General features: G+C 41.0%; 1 protein-coding gene across 1 annotated transcript in view; it reads left to right on the forward strand.

Annotated features, from left to right (window-relative positions):
- Positions 1 to 17,239, forward strand: part of KIAA1328 (KIAA1328 ortholog) — a 791,949-nt gene that overhangs the window by 590,394 nt on the left and 184,316 nt on the right. The window contains exon 7 of the mRNA XM_053701048.1: positions 3,424 to 4,040. Within this exon, the coding sequence (XP_053557023.1) occupies positions 3,424 to 4,040 (617 nt within the window). The remainder of the gene's footprint in view (positions 1 to 3,423; positions 4,041 to 17,239) is intronic.

Consider the following 17,239-nt stretch of genomic DNA (forward strand, 5'->3'; position numbering starts at 1 on the left):
CTGTGAGGATAGTAGCGTGAGAGGGAGAGGAAGATAAGAATGCTGTGAGGATAGACAGTGTGAGAGGGAGAGGAAGATAAGAATACTGTGGGGATAGGCAGCGTGAGAGGGAGAGGAAGATAAGAATACTGTGGGGATAGGCAGTGTGAGAGGGAGATAAGAATGCTGCTTCTTAACTTCCGTTTCAGGCGGACCTGAAACAATAGAGCTTTGATGCAGCATCTGCTGCTTAATAAATGTACCCCTTTTATCTTCTTTATTTAAAAGCCCTGGGACTGCAGGTGACCTACAACCCGTTATACCTTAGTATGAATAGGTAGAATTGATCTGAAGCTGGCAGGCTGCATTCCCAGTACATCCAGTGGCTGATATATATTACAGACTCTAACCCTTAGCAGCTATCAGCCGTATGCACACTTGGGGCTCTATTCCTTTCTGAATGTTCCATATTAAAATCTCAAAGTCCAAACTATTACAATTTTCTTCTGATTAACAGTTTTCTACTGTTATCTCAGCTGTTCTTGCCAACGTGAGTGTGAAGCCAAATTCTAATTTCTAGAGCTGCTTTTTTTATGTCCACTAATAACCATGGGAAACGGCATTTTATTGCAAATTAACTTGACATTGTATTGGGCCACGATACATAATGTTACTGTTAGCATTTAATGATTTTTCATATTTTGAACATAATGCCAATAATACCTGGACACGGAGGTGAATGTACCGAGCTGTGTGATATTATGAGACCTGTGGCTTTTTCTGTACTGGCGGTTCCAGATTATACTCAAATGGAAATGTTTATTGTAGCTTTCATTTATTTAAAGAGCCAACATGATTCCACAAAGCTATTGCTAGGCCGCAATAATGATGTGATGAGCTGTAGCAATTACCTGCCTATTATAGCGAATACAAGTTGTTCATACATTAGAAAGGCTAACTTAAAGGGACATAAACCCAACATTTTTCTTTCATGATTCAGATAGAGAATGCCATTTGAAATAACTTTCAAATGTACTTATATTACGAAATTTTCTTTGTTCTGTTGGTATCTTTTGTTAAAAATCAGGGATGTAAGCTTAGGAGCGCGCACGTGTCTGGAACACTATATGGCAGCAGTTTTGCAAGAGCACTAGAGGGCAGCACTATTTCCTGCCATTTAGTGTGCCAGATGTCTACCTAGGTATCTCTTCAACACAGAATACCATGGGAACAAAGGACATTTGGTGATAAAAGTAAATTGGAATTTTTTTTGACACTCCTACATGCTACACAGGGATTGGTTGGTATGTGCAAGAGCTTGTTTATATTTGTTCCTGATTGGCCACAGTAAGTTATAAACAACCTCTGAATGCTTCTCAAGGCGTTTGTCCCAGGTCAACAAAAAAAAATCAATAATTTTCTAACATGACAGTTTTATTCAGTGATTTGTTTAATTGCTGTGGCATCATTTTAAATATATTCTTAAAAGGGCTGTTATAGTCAAACAATTAAATGCGCTAATCTGTTAGATCATGTTATTTTCCGACTATTGACCCTGATCTACTATGTATTTAAATCCCAGCAAAGGTGTTAAACACACAGTAGAAGTTCTGCTTCCTACACACAGTGCACTGCGGGTCCCAAGCAGAGCCAGCCACTGATCCAATCAGCAGCACTAGTTGCACATCTGAATCGTGTGACTAGCGCTTCTGATTGGATCAGCGGTGGGTTCCACTAGGGACCAGCAGTGCACTGAGATCCTGAGCGAAACTTCTTCTGTGTGTTTAACACCTTTGCGGGGGTTAAATAGACAGTAGAGCAGGGTTAATAGTCGGAAAATGACATGCTAAAACAAATTAGCACATGTACTTGTTTAACTATAATGACCCTTTAATATCTATTAACTTAAAGGAACATGAAACCACAATTTGTTCTTTAGATGAAATGTTAAACTACTTTTTACTTTTATTTTCAAATTTGCATCATTCTATTGGTATCCTTTGTTGAAGTAGCAGCAGTGCACTACTGGGAGCTAGCTGAACACATTTCTCTCTTAGATGTGCAGCCACCAACCAGCAACTAGCTCCTTGTGTTGCTGCTCCAGAGCCTACCTAGGTATGCTTTTCATTCAACAAAGGACTCCAAGAGAATGAAGCAAATTTGATAATAGCAGTAAACTAGAAATTTGTTTAAAATCGCAAGCTCTATCTGAATCATGAAAGTTGAATTGTGACTTTGTTCCTTTAATAATAGGTGAAAGTGTCTGCACATATATGGGTCTTGTCAATGACTTTCAGCTAGCTCCCAGTAATGCATTACTGCCCCTTCAATAAAGGATACAAAAAGAATGAAGCAAATTTGATAATGCAAGTAAATTGGAAAGTCTTTCGTCTGCAGAGCTTGGCCTATACCATAGTACATAGTGCAGTTTAGTTTGTGAGCAAGGAGGGATATCTCATCACGTCACATCCGTAGCATCAGAATATGGCTGTGTTTAAAGTACTAAATTACAAGTGGAGCACTAAAATTGGAGCGCGATAGATAACCAGCCATTACAAGTAACTGGTTATTGTCATTGTGAGCTTGCGGTAGCAATAAGCGCTCCGAAAATTAACCAGAGGTCAGATCTCTGGTTAATTTAAAAAATGTTCCCCAAAATCTTTAATTTTTTTAAAGCAGTGAAGCAGTTTTATGGGGTTTAATGTGCGGGTGTAGGGTGTTTGAAGAAAAAAAAATGGCACTGAAAATTGCCTTTACATTGTGATCCATGTGGTCTGTGTGTTCCCAGTAAATGTATATGCTTATATACATATATATTTGTGTTAATATGTGTGTATATACTCATATTAACACATCAATATATATGTATAAATTCATATACATTTATATTTACATTTGCTGCGCGACTTATACCCTTCGCTGCACTAGTTCTCATGCCGTGTCTCACGCATGAGGCCGAGGCTTCCATTTGAGCCTATGGAAGCGCGCTCTATTGAGCGCAAAGCTTCCTAGCAATGCGAACGCGGCCACTTATAATGCCACACAATTTCTTTGCGCTGGTATTACGATTGGAGCGCAAATATCACGCTTGTGAAAGTGCAAATTTGTGCTCCACTTATAATCTGGCCCATAGTGTTTGACACATTCACACTCCTGAGAGTACTAAAGTAAGATCTCATATAAAGGAGCTACGTTTCAACAAAGAATATAATGTGCAGTGACTTTCTTATCTATTTCATTTTGAAACACATTAATTGCATATTTTGGGTAATTTACTTTTAATTATAAACAAAAATTGAACCAAATTTGATTTCTTGGTCAAAGTTGCAGCCACATCTGAGGGATCTTCTTTCTTGACACTTGATAGCTGAACTAACTAATCACATAATAAATAATAAGCTATCAATTAGTATAAATTTGTAATTATTATTGTTTTTTTTACAGGTGTCTGACCAGGTTCCTCAGGGGACGGTGTCTAGTGATCTCAACGGTTCCTATCTTTGTCAGCCTTATGCTCCGCTTCACCATAAGTCTAGAAGTGAAGCGGGAAGCTCATGTTCTCATGGGACCAATCGCCACTGTAGAAGTGAACCCAGCTCTAGACTTGGCCTCTGTTACAACCAAGGAGAGTGTTGTCTAGGAAGTGGTTTACAAGGCAAAGGCATCCATGCTGGGTTTTCAGATTTACACTGCTCACAACAGCCAAAGTGCCTTCAAAGTCACCATTGTGGGTCCATCTTTAACCATCAAGAGACTCATTGCTGCTTACATAATGCATCAAAGAAGACACAAAACACGCCTGATCTCTCGCCCGGAGGCCGTTCTGTGCCATACTCATTTGTTCGCAACTCATCCACATCTTTGCCAGGTAATGGGGTGACACAACCTAAAGAACCAGCATATGGACAAAGCTTATCCGAAGACAAAAAACATCAACTTATACTGCAGAAAATGGAGTTAGAAATTGAGAAGGAGCGGCTGCAACAGATGCTGGCCCAGCAGGAAGCAAAACTATGTCTTAAGGAACAACAGCTGCAACAGACCAGACTGGATTATAATCGGTGAGAGTTATTTACATTATTTGATATTTCAGCACGTTACCTGCTAGACAGTAAAATGCGTTGCAGACCTTATGTTAAATAGGATGCATGTTGTCTTTAAAAATCTACCATATGAGTGACAGTTAAAGGGACACTAAACCCAACATTTTTCTTCATGATTCAATTTTACATAACATTCCAATGTACTCCTGATATCTAATTTGCTTTATTCTTTAGATATCCTTTGTTGAAGAATTAGTGATGCACATGGGTGAGTCAATCACACGAGACATCTATGTGCAGCCACCAATCAGCAGCTACTAAGCCTATCTAGATATGCTTTTCAGCAAAGGATATCAAGAGAATGAAGCAAATTAGATCATAGAAGTAAATTAGAAAGTTGTTTAAAATTGCATGTTCTTTCTATATCATGAAAGAAGAAATGTGGGTTTGATGTCCCTTTTAATGTGCAAGCCTTTACACATCCTTGACTGATGTATATATAACTTTTAAATGGACATTCCTACACCTTAGTCATCTTAAAGTCTTACCTTAGATTAGGCTGCGAATAACCTTCTGTGCCCCTTTCTATATCATGCAGCAGGTATGGTAAAAAAGTTATTTTAAAATGAATATTGTTTCTAGTGACTTTGAAATTGCTGCCAAGCTCCGCCGTCAATGACTTCACGATCTGGGCTGCATCTAGTCACTCTGCTGAATAGCATTGACGGTCTGTTGAATTCAACTATTGATCCTTTTGTGATTGGATGCCATATGCAGCCCAGATCGTGATGTTATCAGTGGGCGGAGCTTAGCATCAATTTTAAAGTAGCCAGAAACAATATTCATTTTAAAATTAGCTTTTTACCGTTCCTGCTGCATGATATAGAAAGGGTGCAGGAAGCTATTTGCAGCTTAATCTATGGTTTAAGATGACTAGAGTGTAAACTCTCCCTTTAACTACTTAGTAGTTTTATATTTTTGCTTATTTATTTTTAAATGATAGTATGCAGCTTATACTTGTGGTTAAGCGTGCCAGCACCTTGCCTTGCATAGAGATAAGAATACGTTTTGTTTTCCTTAAAGGGACCGTAAGGTCAAAATGAAACTTTGATGATTTAGATAAAGCATGCTATTTTAAAAAACTTTCCAAATTACTTAAATTATCAATTTTACTTTGTTCTTTTGGTATTCCTTGTTCTTTTGGTATTCCTTGTTGAAGACTAAACCTAAGAAGGCTGATAGAAGCTTATGGGAGTTCACGTCTATAAACAATGCTGTAAGAACTGCTGCCATATAGCTTAAATGGACAGTGAACCCACATTTTCTCTTGTAAGATGTATCGAGTCCACGGATTCATCCTTACTTGTGGGATATTCTCCTTCCCTACAGGAAGTGGCAGAGAGAGCACCCACAGCAGAGCTGTCTATATAGCTCCCCCCTTAGCTCCACCCCCCAGTCATTCTCTCTGCCTGCTTAACTGCTAGGAAGGGCAAAGAGCTATGTGGTGACTATAATGTTAGTTTTTTTATTTCTCAAGCAAAAGTTTATTATTTTAAATGGTATTGGTGTGTACTATTTACTCTCTGGCAGAAAAGGGATGAAGATTTCTGCAAGGAGGATGATGATCTTAGCACTTTGTAACTAAGATCCACTACTGTTCTCACAAGGCCTGAAGAGTACTGGAAAACTTCAGTTGGGAGAACAGTTTGCAGGCTAAGCTGCATATGAGGTATGTTCAGTCTATATTTTTCTAGACAGACTGTGTTAATTCTAGAAAAGGCTGGCAATATCCCCATGAGGGAAGGGTAAGCTGTATTCAGACATATTAATAAGAATTTCAGCTTGCTTGAAGGGCTCATTAGTTACTGGTGACACTGTTAAGAAAAAAACGTTTTGTTTATTGATGCAATTATAACGTTTTCTGAAGGGACTAAAGGGCTGGTGACACTGTTAGGAAAAAACGTTTTGTTTATTGATGCATTTATAACGTTTTTTGAAGGGACTAAAGGGGTCATTGTGGCTTGGTTTTGAGTTTTGTAACTCACATGGTTAATTAAGAGACACTCTGGTGTTTCTCTGATAGGCCTCAAAACATCGAGTGAGGTGGGAGGGGCCTATTTTTGCGCCTCAGTTGCGCAGTTTCCTTTCCTCTGAGACACATCACTGCTGAGTTTCCTGCTGTGTTTGAGGGCTGTTAAAGAAGTTTTTTCCCCCACAAATTGTTCTGAAGGGCAGGTAGAAGCCACAGCAGAGCTGTGGCAAGGTGCTGAAAGTCTTTTTTACTGGGTTTAACGTTTTTTCAATCCGTTTTTGCCATTAAGGGGTTAATTGTTTATTTGCATAGCTGTGCAAAGTTACTAAGCATTTATAATGCTACTGTAAAAATTTCGTTAAGTTTACTGCTTTTTTACACTGTTTTGCAGAACTGGTGTAGCTTTTTTTCTCTTAAAGGCACAGTACTGTTTTATTTCTAAGTGTTTTTTACTTTGATTACAGTTTTTTCCAAGCTTGCTTGTTACATTACTAGCCTGTTTAACATGTCTGACACCAAGGAAAATCTTTGTTTAATATGTTTGAAAGCCATTGTGGAACCCCCTCTTAGAATGTGTCCCAATTGTACTGATATGTCTATAAACTATAAAGAACATATATTAGCACTTAAAAATAGAGCAATAGATGATTCTCAGTCAGAAGTAAATGAAGGTTCGCCATCTAGCTCTCCCCAAGTGTCACAACCAGTAACGCCCGCACAAGTGACGCCAAGTACCTCTAGTGCGTCAAATTCTTTTACTTTACAAGACATTGCAACAGTTATGAATACAACCCTCACAGAGGTTTTATCTAAACTGCCTGGTTTACAAGGAAAGCGGGACAGCTCTGGGTTTAGAAAAAATGCTGAGCCGTCTGACACTTTAGTAGCCGTATCTGATATGCCCTCACAATGCTCTGAAGTAGGGGTGAGGGATTTGTTATCTGAGGGAGAAATTTCTGATTCAGGAAAGACGCTTCCTCAGACAGATTCTGATATGACGGCCTTTAAATTTAAGCTTGTTGCTCAGGGAGGTATTAGCGACTCTAGATGATTGTGACCCTATAGTGGTTCCAGAGAAATTGTGTAAAATGGATAAATACTTAGAGGTTCCTGTTTACACTGATGTTTTTCCAGTCCCTAAGAGGATTGTGAATATTATTACTAAGGAGTGGGATAGACCAGGTATTCCGTTCTCTCCCCCTCCTGTTTTTAAGAAAATGTTTCCCATATCTGACACCATGCGGGACTCGTGGCAGACAGTTCCTAAGGTGGAGGGAACTATTTCTACTCTGTCTAAGCGTACAACTATACCTATCAAAGACAGTTGTGATTTCAAAGATCCTATGGATAAAAAATTAGAGGGTCTTCTGAAGAAAATTTTTTGTTCATCAGGGTTTTTCTCTCCAACCTATTGCGTGCTTTCTGGTTTGAGGCTCTAGAAGAAGCTCTTCAGATGGAGACTCCATTAGAGGAGATTATGGACAGAATCAAGGCCCTTAAGTTGGTTAATTCTTTTATTACAGATGCCGCTTTTCAACTGGCTAAATTAGTGGCAAAGAATTCAGGTTTTGCCATTTTAGCACGCAGGGCGTTATGGCTTAAGTCCTGGTCTGCTGATGTGTTATCTAAATCTAAACTTTCTCTTGTAAGATGTATTGAGTCCACGGATTCATCCTTTACTTGTGGGATATTCTCCTTCCCAACAGGAAGTGGCAAAGAGAGCACACAGCAGAGCTGTCCATATAGCTCCCCCTCTAGCTCCACCCCCCAGTCATTCTCTTTGCCGTCTCTAAGCAATCGGAAGGGTAAAGTGAATGTGGTGTTAGAAATGTAGTTTTTATTTTCTACAAGCAAAAGTTTGTTATTTTAAATGGTGCCGGTGTGTACTATTTACTCTCTAGCAGAAAGGAGATGAAGATTTCTGCAGGGAGGAAGATGATTTTAGCATGTTGTAACTAAAATCCACTGCTGTTCCCACAAAGACTGAGGAGTACAAGAAAACTTCAGTTGGGGGGAACGGTTTGCAGGTTAGGCTGCAAAAAGGTATGTTCAGACATTTATTTCTAGACAAGACTGTGATAATGCTAGAAAGGACTGATAATATCCCCATGAGGGAAGGGTAAGCTGTATTCAGAAACTAAGTATGGAATTTTAAGCTTACATAACAGGGCTAGTTTATGCTGGTTGACACTACTTTCATGGCAAACGGTTTTTATTGAAAATTTCGTTTGTTTGAGACACTTTGAGGGTTACTTTGGGTTTCTTTCAGGGGTTGTTACCCACATGGCTATTATTCAAACACTTGGGAGTGTTTCTTTAGGCCTCACAAGCACCGTAGTGAGGTGGGAGGGGCCTAATTTTGCGCCTCAGATGCACAGTTATATTTGACTAGAAGTTCAGGCTGCTTCACATGGAGGGTCTGGCTGCAGTTTGAGGCCCTATAAGAAGTTTTTTCCCCACAAATCTGGTTCCTAAGGGCAGGTAGGGCCACAGCAGAGCTGTGGCAGGGTGCTGAACGTTTTTTAAACGGTTTTTTGGCTTACTGTCGATCCGGTTTTGGCATTAAGGGGTTAATCGTTTTTATTGCTAGTGGTGCAATCTTACTAATGCTTTAGGTAAATACTGTAAAATTTTCGAAAAGTTTGCTGCATTTTTTCACTGTTTTTCAAAATTGTGTGCCTTTTTTATCTCTTAAAGGCACAGTAACGTTTTTTTTTTTTTCAAAGTGTGTTTTTACTTGATTAAAGTGATTTCCAAGCCTGTTTGTTTTAATACTAGAAATAATTTTTGTTCCTTTCGAAATTTCAGGAGCGGTCTCGCATCATCCTCCCCTGCTACAAAGCAAGAGGGTAACACTTCGCCACCCAGGTCAGCCTGGAAACCTTACCAGGGCTGGAACAAGGGTAAACAGGCCAAGAAGCCTGCAGCTGCCTCCAAGACAGCATGATGGGGTAGCCCCAGATCCGGGACCGGATCTAGTAGGGGGCAGACTCTCTCTCTTTGCTCAGGCCTGGGCAAGAGATGTACACGATCCCTGGGCCTTAGAGATTGTATCCCAGGGATATCTTCTAGAATTCAAGGACTCCCCTCCAAGGGGAAGATTCCACATTTCTCGTCTGTCTACAGACCAGACAAAGAAAGAGGCGTTCTTACGCTGTGTAGAAGACCTACATACAATGGGTGTGATCCACCCAGTTCCAATTGCGGAACAAGGGCTGGGTTTTTACTCAAACCTGTTTGTGGCTCCCAAGAAAGAAGGAACTTTCAGACCAATCCTGGATCTCAAAATTCTAAACAAATTCCTCAGAGTCCCATCATTCAAGATGGAGACCATTCGGACAATCTTGCCAATTATCCAGGAGGGTCAATATATGACTACCGTGTATCTAAAGGATGCGTATCTGCACATTCCTATCCACAAAGATCATCACCAGTTTCTCAGGTTCGCCTTTCTGGACAAGCATTACCAATTTGTGGCTCTTCCTTTCGGGTTGGCCACTGCTCCCATAATTTTCACAAAGGTGCTAGGGTCCCTCCTGGCGGTTCTAAGACCGCGGGGCATAGCAGTGGCGCCTTATCTAGACGACATCTTAATTCAAGCGTCAACTTTCCAAAGAGCCAAGTCTCACACGGAAATTGTATTGGCCTTTCTGAGGTCTCTCGGGTGGAAGGTGAACATCAAAAAGAGTTCTCTCTCCCCCCTCACAAGAGTTTCCTTCCTAGGAACTCTAATAGACTCGGTAGAAATGAAAATATTTCTGACGGAGGTCAGAAAGTTAAAACTCTTAACCATTTGCCGAGCCCTTCATTCCATTTCTCGGCCATCTGTAGCTCAGTGCATGGAGACAATCGGGCTAATGGTAGCGGCAATGGACATAGTCCCTTTTGCACGGATACACCTCAGACCACTGCAACTATGCATGCTCAAACAGTGGAATGGGGATTATGCAGATTTGTCTCCTCAAATACAGCTGGACCAGGGGACCAGAGATTCTCTTCTCTGGTGGTGGTCTCAGGATCACCTGTCTCAGGGAATGTGTTTCCACAGACCAGAGTGGATCATCGTAACGACCGACGCCAGTCTGTTGGGCTGGGGTGCAGTCTGGGACTCCCTGAAAGCTCAGGGCTTATGGTCTCGGGAAGAAGCTCTTCTCCCGATAAACATTCTGGAACTGAGGGCGATATTCAACGCGCTCCAGGCATGGCCTCAGCTAGCTGCGGCCAAATTCATCAGATTTCAGTCGCACAACATCACGACTGTAGCTTACGTCAATCATCAAGGGGGAACAAGGAGTTCCCTAGCAATGATGGAAGTAACAAAAATAATCAGGTGGGCGGAGGATCACTCTTGCGGATTTTCTAAGTCGTCAGACTTTTCACCCGGGGGAGTGGGAACTCCACCCGGAGGTATTTGCCAAGCTGACTCAGCTATGGGGCACGCCAGAATTGGATCTGATGGCGTCCCGTCAGAACACCAAGCTTCCTCTTTACGGGTCCAGATCCCGGGATCCCCAGGCGGTGCTGATAGATGCTCTAGCAGCGCCTTGGTCCTTCAATCTGGCCTATGTTTTTCCACCGTTTCCTCTCCTCCCTCATCTGGTTGCCAGAATCAAGCAGGAGAGGGCTTTGGTGATTCTAATAGCGCCTGCATGGCCACGCAGGACCTGGTATGCAGACCTAGTGGACATGTCATCTGTTCCACCATGGACACTACCAATGAGGCAAGACCTTCTAATACAAGGTCCTTTCAAACATCCAAATCTAATTTCTCTGCGTCTGACTGCTTGGAGATTGAACGCCTAATTCTATCAAAGCGTGGTTTCTCTGAGTCGGTTATTGATACCCTGATTCAGGCTAGAAAGCCTGTCACCAGGAAAATCTACCATAAGATTTGGCGAAAATATATTTTTGGTGCGAATCCAAGGGTACTCATGGAGTAAGATTAGGATTCCCAGGATATTGTCCTTTCTCCAAGAAGGATTGGAGAAAGTATTAGCAGCTAGTTCCTTAAAAGGACAGATATCTGCTTTGTCTATTCTTTTACACAAACGTCTGGCAGAGGTACCAGACTTTCAAGCGTTTAGTCAGGCTTTAGTCAGAATCAAGCCTGTTTATAGACCTGTGGCTCCGCCATGGAGTCTGAATTTAGTTTTTTCAGTTCCGCAAGGAGTTCCATTTGAACCTTTACATTCCATAGATATTAAGCTTTTATCTTGGAAAGTTTTGTTTTTGGTAGCTATCTCTTCTGCTCAAAGAGTTTCAGAGTTATCTGCTTTACAGTGTGATTCACCTTACCTGGTTTTCCATGCAGATAAGGTAGTTTTGCATACCAAACCCGGTTTTCTTCCTAAGGTTGTGTCTAATAAGAATATTAACCAGGAAATTGTTGTTCCTTCTCTGTGTCCTAATCCTCCTTCGAAGAAGGAACGTCTGTTACACAATCTTGATGTGCTTCGTGCTTTAAAGTTCTATTTACAAGCAACTAAGGATTTCAGACAATCAACTTCATTGTTTGTTATCTATTCTGGTAAGAGGAGAGGTCAGAAGGCGACTGCTACCTCTCTTTCCTTTTGGCTGAAAATCATCATCCGTTTGGCCTATGAGACTGCTGGCCAGCAGCCTCCCGAAACAATTACTGCTCATTCTACCAGAGCAGTGGCTTCCACATGGGCTTTTAAAAATGAGGCTTCTGTTGAACAGATTTGTAAGGCAGCGACTTGGTCTTCGCTGCATACTTTTTCCAAATTTTACAAATTCGATACTTTTGCTTCTTTGGAGGCTATTTTTGGGAGAAAGGTTTTACAAGCAGTGGTGCCTTCTGTTTAAGGTACCTGTCTTGTTCCCTCCCTTCATCCGTGTCCTAAAGCTTTGGTATTGGTATCCCACAAGTAAAGGATGAATCCGTGGACTCGATACATCTTACAAGAGAAAACAGAATTTATGCTTACCTGATAAATTACATTCTCTTGTGATGTATCAAGTCCACGGCCCACCCTGGCTATTAAGTCAGGTAGTTATTTTGTTTAAACTACAGTCACCACTGCACCCTATGGTTTCTCCTTTTTCTTCCTAACCTTCGGTCGAATGACTGGGGGGTGGAGCTAGAGGGGGAGCTATATGGACAGCTCTGCTGTGTGCTCTCTTTGCCACTTCCTGTTGGGAAGGAGAATATCCCACAAGTAAAGGATGAATCCGTGGACTTGATACATCACAAGAGAAAGTAATTTATCAGGTAAGCATAAATTCTGTTTTTGAACATCCCTTTCAAAGGAAAGACCCTATTCGGGCCTGAACTGAAAGAGATTATTTCAGACATCACTGGAGGGAAAGGCCATGCCCTTCCTCAGGATAGATCAAATAAGATGAAGATCAAACAAAATAATTTTCGTTCCTTTCGGAACTTCAAGAGTGGTTCCGTTTCAGCTTCCTCTGCTACAAAGCAAGAGGGGAATTTTGCCCAATCCAAGTCAGTCTGGAGACCTAACCAGGCTTGGAACAAGGGTAAACAGGCCAAAAAGCCTGCAGCTGCCTCTAAGACAGCATGAAGAGGTAGCCCCGATCCGGGACCGGATCTAGTAGGGGGTAGACTCTCTCTCTTCGCTCAGGCTTGGGCAAGAGATGTTCACGATCCCTGGGCTTTAGAAATTGTGTCCCAGGGATATCTTCTGGAATTCAAAGACTCCCTTCCAAGGGGGAGATTTCATATTTCTCGATTGTCTGTAAACCAGACAAAGATAGAGGCGTTCTTACGCTGTGTAGAAGATCTTCTTACCATGGGGGTGATCCGCCCAGTCCCAAAAGAGGAACAGGGGCTAGGGTTCTAATAAAACCTGTTTGTGGTTCCCAAAAAAGAGGGAACTTTCAGACCAATCTTGGATCTCAAAATTCTAAACAAGTTCCTCAAAGTTCCATCATTCAAGATGGAAACCATTCAGACTATTCTGCCTCTGATCCGGGAAGGTCAGTATATGACTACCGTGGACTTAAAGGATGCGTAGCTACACATCCCTATTCACAGAAATCATCATCAATTTCTCAGATTTGCCTTTCTAGACAGGCATTACCAGTTTGTGGCTCTTCCCTTCGGGTTAGCCACGGCTCCAAGAATTTTCAGAAAGGTGCTAGGGTCCCTTCTGGCGGTTCTACGACCTCGGGGCATAGCAGTGGCGCCTTATCTAGACGACATCTTAATCCAGGCGTCGACTTTTCAGCTAGCCAAGTCTCACACGGACATTGTGTTGGCTTTTCTGAGATCTCACGGGTGGAAGGTGAACATAAAAAAGAGTTCTCTCTTCCCTCTTACAAGAGTTTCCTTTCTAGGGACTCTGATAGATTCTGTAGAAATGAAAATATTTCCGACGGAGGTCAGAAAATCAAAACTCTTAACCACTTGCCAAACTCTTCATTCCATTCCTTGGCCATCTGTGGCTCAGTGTATGGAGGTAATCGGACTCATGGTAGCGGCAATGGACATAGTTCCTTTTGCCCGCCTACACCTCAGACCACTGCAACTATGCATGCTCAAACAGTGGAATGGGGATTATGCAGATTTATCTCCTCAACTGCATCTGGACCAGGAGACCAGAGATTCTCTTCTCTGGTGGTTGTCTCAGGACCACCTGTCTCAGGGAATGTACTTCCACAGGCCAGAGTGGCTCATTGTAATGACAGATGCCAGCCTGCTAGGCTGGGGTGCAGTCTGGAACTCCCTGAAAGCACAGGGCTTATGGTCTCGGGAGAAATCTCTTCTTCCGATAAACATCCTAGAACTGAGAGCGATATTCAAGGCGCTTCAGGCGTGGCCTCAGCTTGCTGCAGCCAAATTCATCAGGTTTCAGTCGGACAACATCACAACTGTAGCTTATATCAATCATCAAGGAGGAACAAGGAGTTCTCTAGCGATGATGGAGGTAACCAAAATAATCCGATGGGCAGAGGATCACTCTTGCCATCTCTCAGCAATCCACATTCCAGGAGCAGAGAACTGGGAGGTAGATTTTCTAAGTCGTCAGACTTTTCATCCGGGGGAGTGGGAACTCCATCCGGAGGTATTTGCTCAGCTGATTCAGCTATGGGGCACACCAGAATTGGATCTGATGGCATCACGTCAGAATGCCAAACTTCCTCGTTACGGGTCCAGGTCCCGGGATCCCAAGGCGGTACTGATAGATGCTCTAGCAGTACCTTGGTCCTTCAATCTGGCCTACGTATTTCCACCGCTTTCTCTCCTCCCACGTCTGGTTGCCAGAATCAAGCAGGAGAGAGCTTTGGTGATTCTGATAGCACCTGCGTGGCCACGCAGGACTTGGTATGCAGACCTAGTGGGCATGTCCTCAGTTCCACCGTGGACCCTGCCAATGAGGCGGGACCTTCTAATCCAAGGTCCGTTCTGGCATCCAAATCTAGTTTCTCTGTGTCTGACTGCTTGGAGATTGAACGCCTAATTCTATCAATGCATGGGTTCTCTGAGTCAGTCATTGATACCCTGATTCAGTCTAGAAAACCTGTCACCAGGAAGATCTATCATAAGATTTGGTGCAAATATCTTTATTGGTGTGAATCCAAAGGTTACTCGTAGAGTAAGATTAGGATTCCTAGAATATTGTCTTTTCTCCAAGAAGGTTTGGAGAAGGGATTATCAGCTAGTTCTCTAAAAGGACAAATATCTGCTTTGTCTATTCTACTACACAAACGTCTGGTAGATGTTCCAGACGTTCAAACTTTTAGTCAGGCTTTGGTCAGAATTAAGGATATATTAGGAGGGTTAAAGGATTTTAGGCATTAAAGCCAAGTGCTGAATTAAACACACTGTGAATATTATAGAGTGAAAAAGAAAATAAACACTTTATTTAACATGTATATATAAACAGACGGACAATATCAAATTGGATCATTAGGGAAATGGGTATGTGTCTTCCATTACTCTGCAATGAACAAATGAACTGATCCAAATAGAAATTTAAAAACAAAAAAATAGCATAAAAATGGGCATGTATGGTCAGATGGAGCGTGAGGACACCAACAAATATCAGAATATGGCATGCAGTATGGGGTGCAAAAAATGAATTCAATGCATACAGGTCTATGCGCTCAAAGGCGTCCTCCTACCTGCGTACTGCTGGGATTTTAACTTATAGCCCTATATCTCAATAGCACACCATGCACATCAAAAGAAATCAATATCTCACTGATAGCGTGCAGTTTAAGCACTTGCATTCATGACTCAGTATTAATGATAACACACACTGTAATGTGGCTCAATATTATGTTATAGCACATACTATATTATATACCCAATCATCCAAACTCATAAATGCTCTAAAGTCATTCTCAGTGTATACTCTCTTACTGAGATTGTTGGTTGAACAACCATATAGTTAGTACATTCATTCAGCAGAGTCTACGGATAATCTATGGGTATTAAATAATCATCATGTTAATTAGTGTAGCGTTATCAAAATATTGGTAGTAGCAGTATACTAACAACTGACTATATCATATTATTAAAGATAGTAGCGGCTATCCAATTGTACGATTATCGCTACAGAGTGTCGGTTATTATTGCTACAAAGTATTCTTGCTTAAACAGCGTTATTAGCCATGGATTCCAAAAACCTCACGCTCACATTTGGCCACGCCCACCGACGCGTTTCGTCACTAGTACGTGACTTCGTCAGGGCATAGGGGCAGGCCCAGCCATTCAGTCCATCTTTTATAACCGCATTGAGGTTCTACCTCCTTTTTTTTTTTTTTTTTTTTTGCTTTGTAGAGCTGAAATGGATATGTTAATCAACATAAATTTCCATGTGTCCTTGGTTCTAGTATGAGAAAAAAAATCTATAATGTATTTGTGAATTTTTTAAAAATAAATTCTACTCACCAGAGTAAGAGCTTAGTGAGTAGTTACCATTCAGATATTACATGGAACATGAAAAAAAAGCAATAAACAACATCAGCATCATTAGTGCTGAGGTCACACTTTGTGGGATTTCATCTTAATCTCGTGGGAGAGTTCACCATAATCTTGTGAGATTTCATAGTAAACTAAAGTGACTGCGCCTGCACATACCACATGCACAATATTCCTCTCCAATAGCTACTGGAGAAATGTTGATGTAAAATATCTTCCATAATTTAAACATTTGATATTGCAATCTCAGAGTGTATCATATTCCTTTAAAAGGTCAATCTTATATAAAAAAATGTATGTTCTAATTCTTTATTTAACCCATACGCTGCATAGCTTTTTTTTTTTCACCCCAGTGCTGAGCCATTTTGTAACTTTTTTTTTTTGGCTAGCTACATTTAAACCCTATTGTAAAAATAAAAGCATATTTATTTTTGCTTAGTTTTTATTGAATAATATTGAAAATGGCCAAGTGATTCCACGGTGATTCCTAGGTTTAGCTTTCAACAAAGAATATCAAAGGAACAAAGCAAATTTGATTATGAAAGTAAATTAGAATATTGTTTAAAGTTGCATGCACTATCTGAATCATGAAAGTTTAGTTCTGACTAGACTGTCCCTTTAGGAGCTTTTAGACTTTAGAGCAAGTCACTTTTGCATTGCTTGTGAAGGTTTAGGACACACATCTCAATTTCTCAATTGATAGAAACTCACTTTTATTGAGACTCCTCAGAAAAGGGAAAGGGCAAATAAAATATTTTTCCTAGGGAAGATGTCTACTTCATCTGTTGTGATGTAGCGTCTTCATGTCATTGCTCTTTCACAGCAGGTACATTTCATAAATGTTACGGCTGCACAACCAAACGCATCATCACAATGAATTTCACAAAAAGTCCCGCCTGTAATGCACACAGGCTAAATGTGCTTCTCTCAGGCGCATCCCTGGCTCAAATACTTCCTCCATGCTTGGTCTATTCCTGAGGTTAATATAGCTGTAGCTCATACACTGAAATCATTTTGTTCTGTAAAACCAATGTCTACAGCATTTGATTTGCATATTTATCCTAAGCTTACCATATTAGTTGGAAAAGTATATTAGTCATATTGATTTGCATGAGGAAAGGACACTACATTTGTCTTCGTAGCTGGGAGAGGGAGTTTTAAAGTAAGAAAGTAACAAAATAGGTGATGAGGTTGAATGAGGACAAAAGTCTATAAATGTCATACTTAACATATTTCCTGTGATTCTTGCCTAAAAACTCACCAAGCTTGATTGTT

Source organism: Bombina bombina, chromosome 2 (genome assembly GCF_027579735.1).
Source record: "Bombina bombina isolate aBomBom1 chromosome 2, aBomBom1.pri, whole genome shotgun sequence".
In the NCBI taxonomy this organism is placed as follows: Eukaryota; Metazoa; Chordata; class Amphibia; order Anura; family Bombinatoridae; genus Bombina; species Bombina bombina.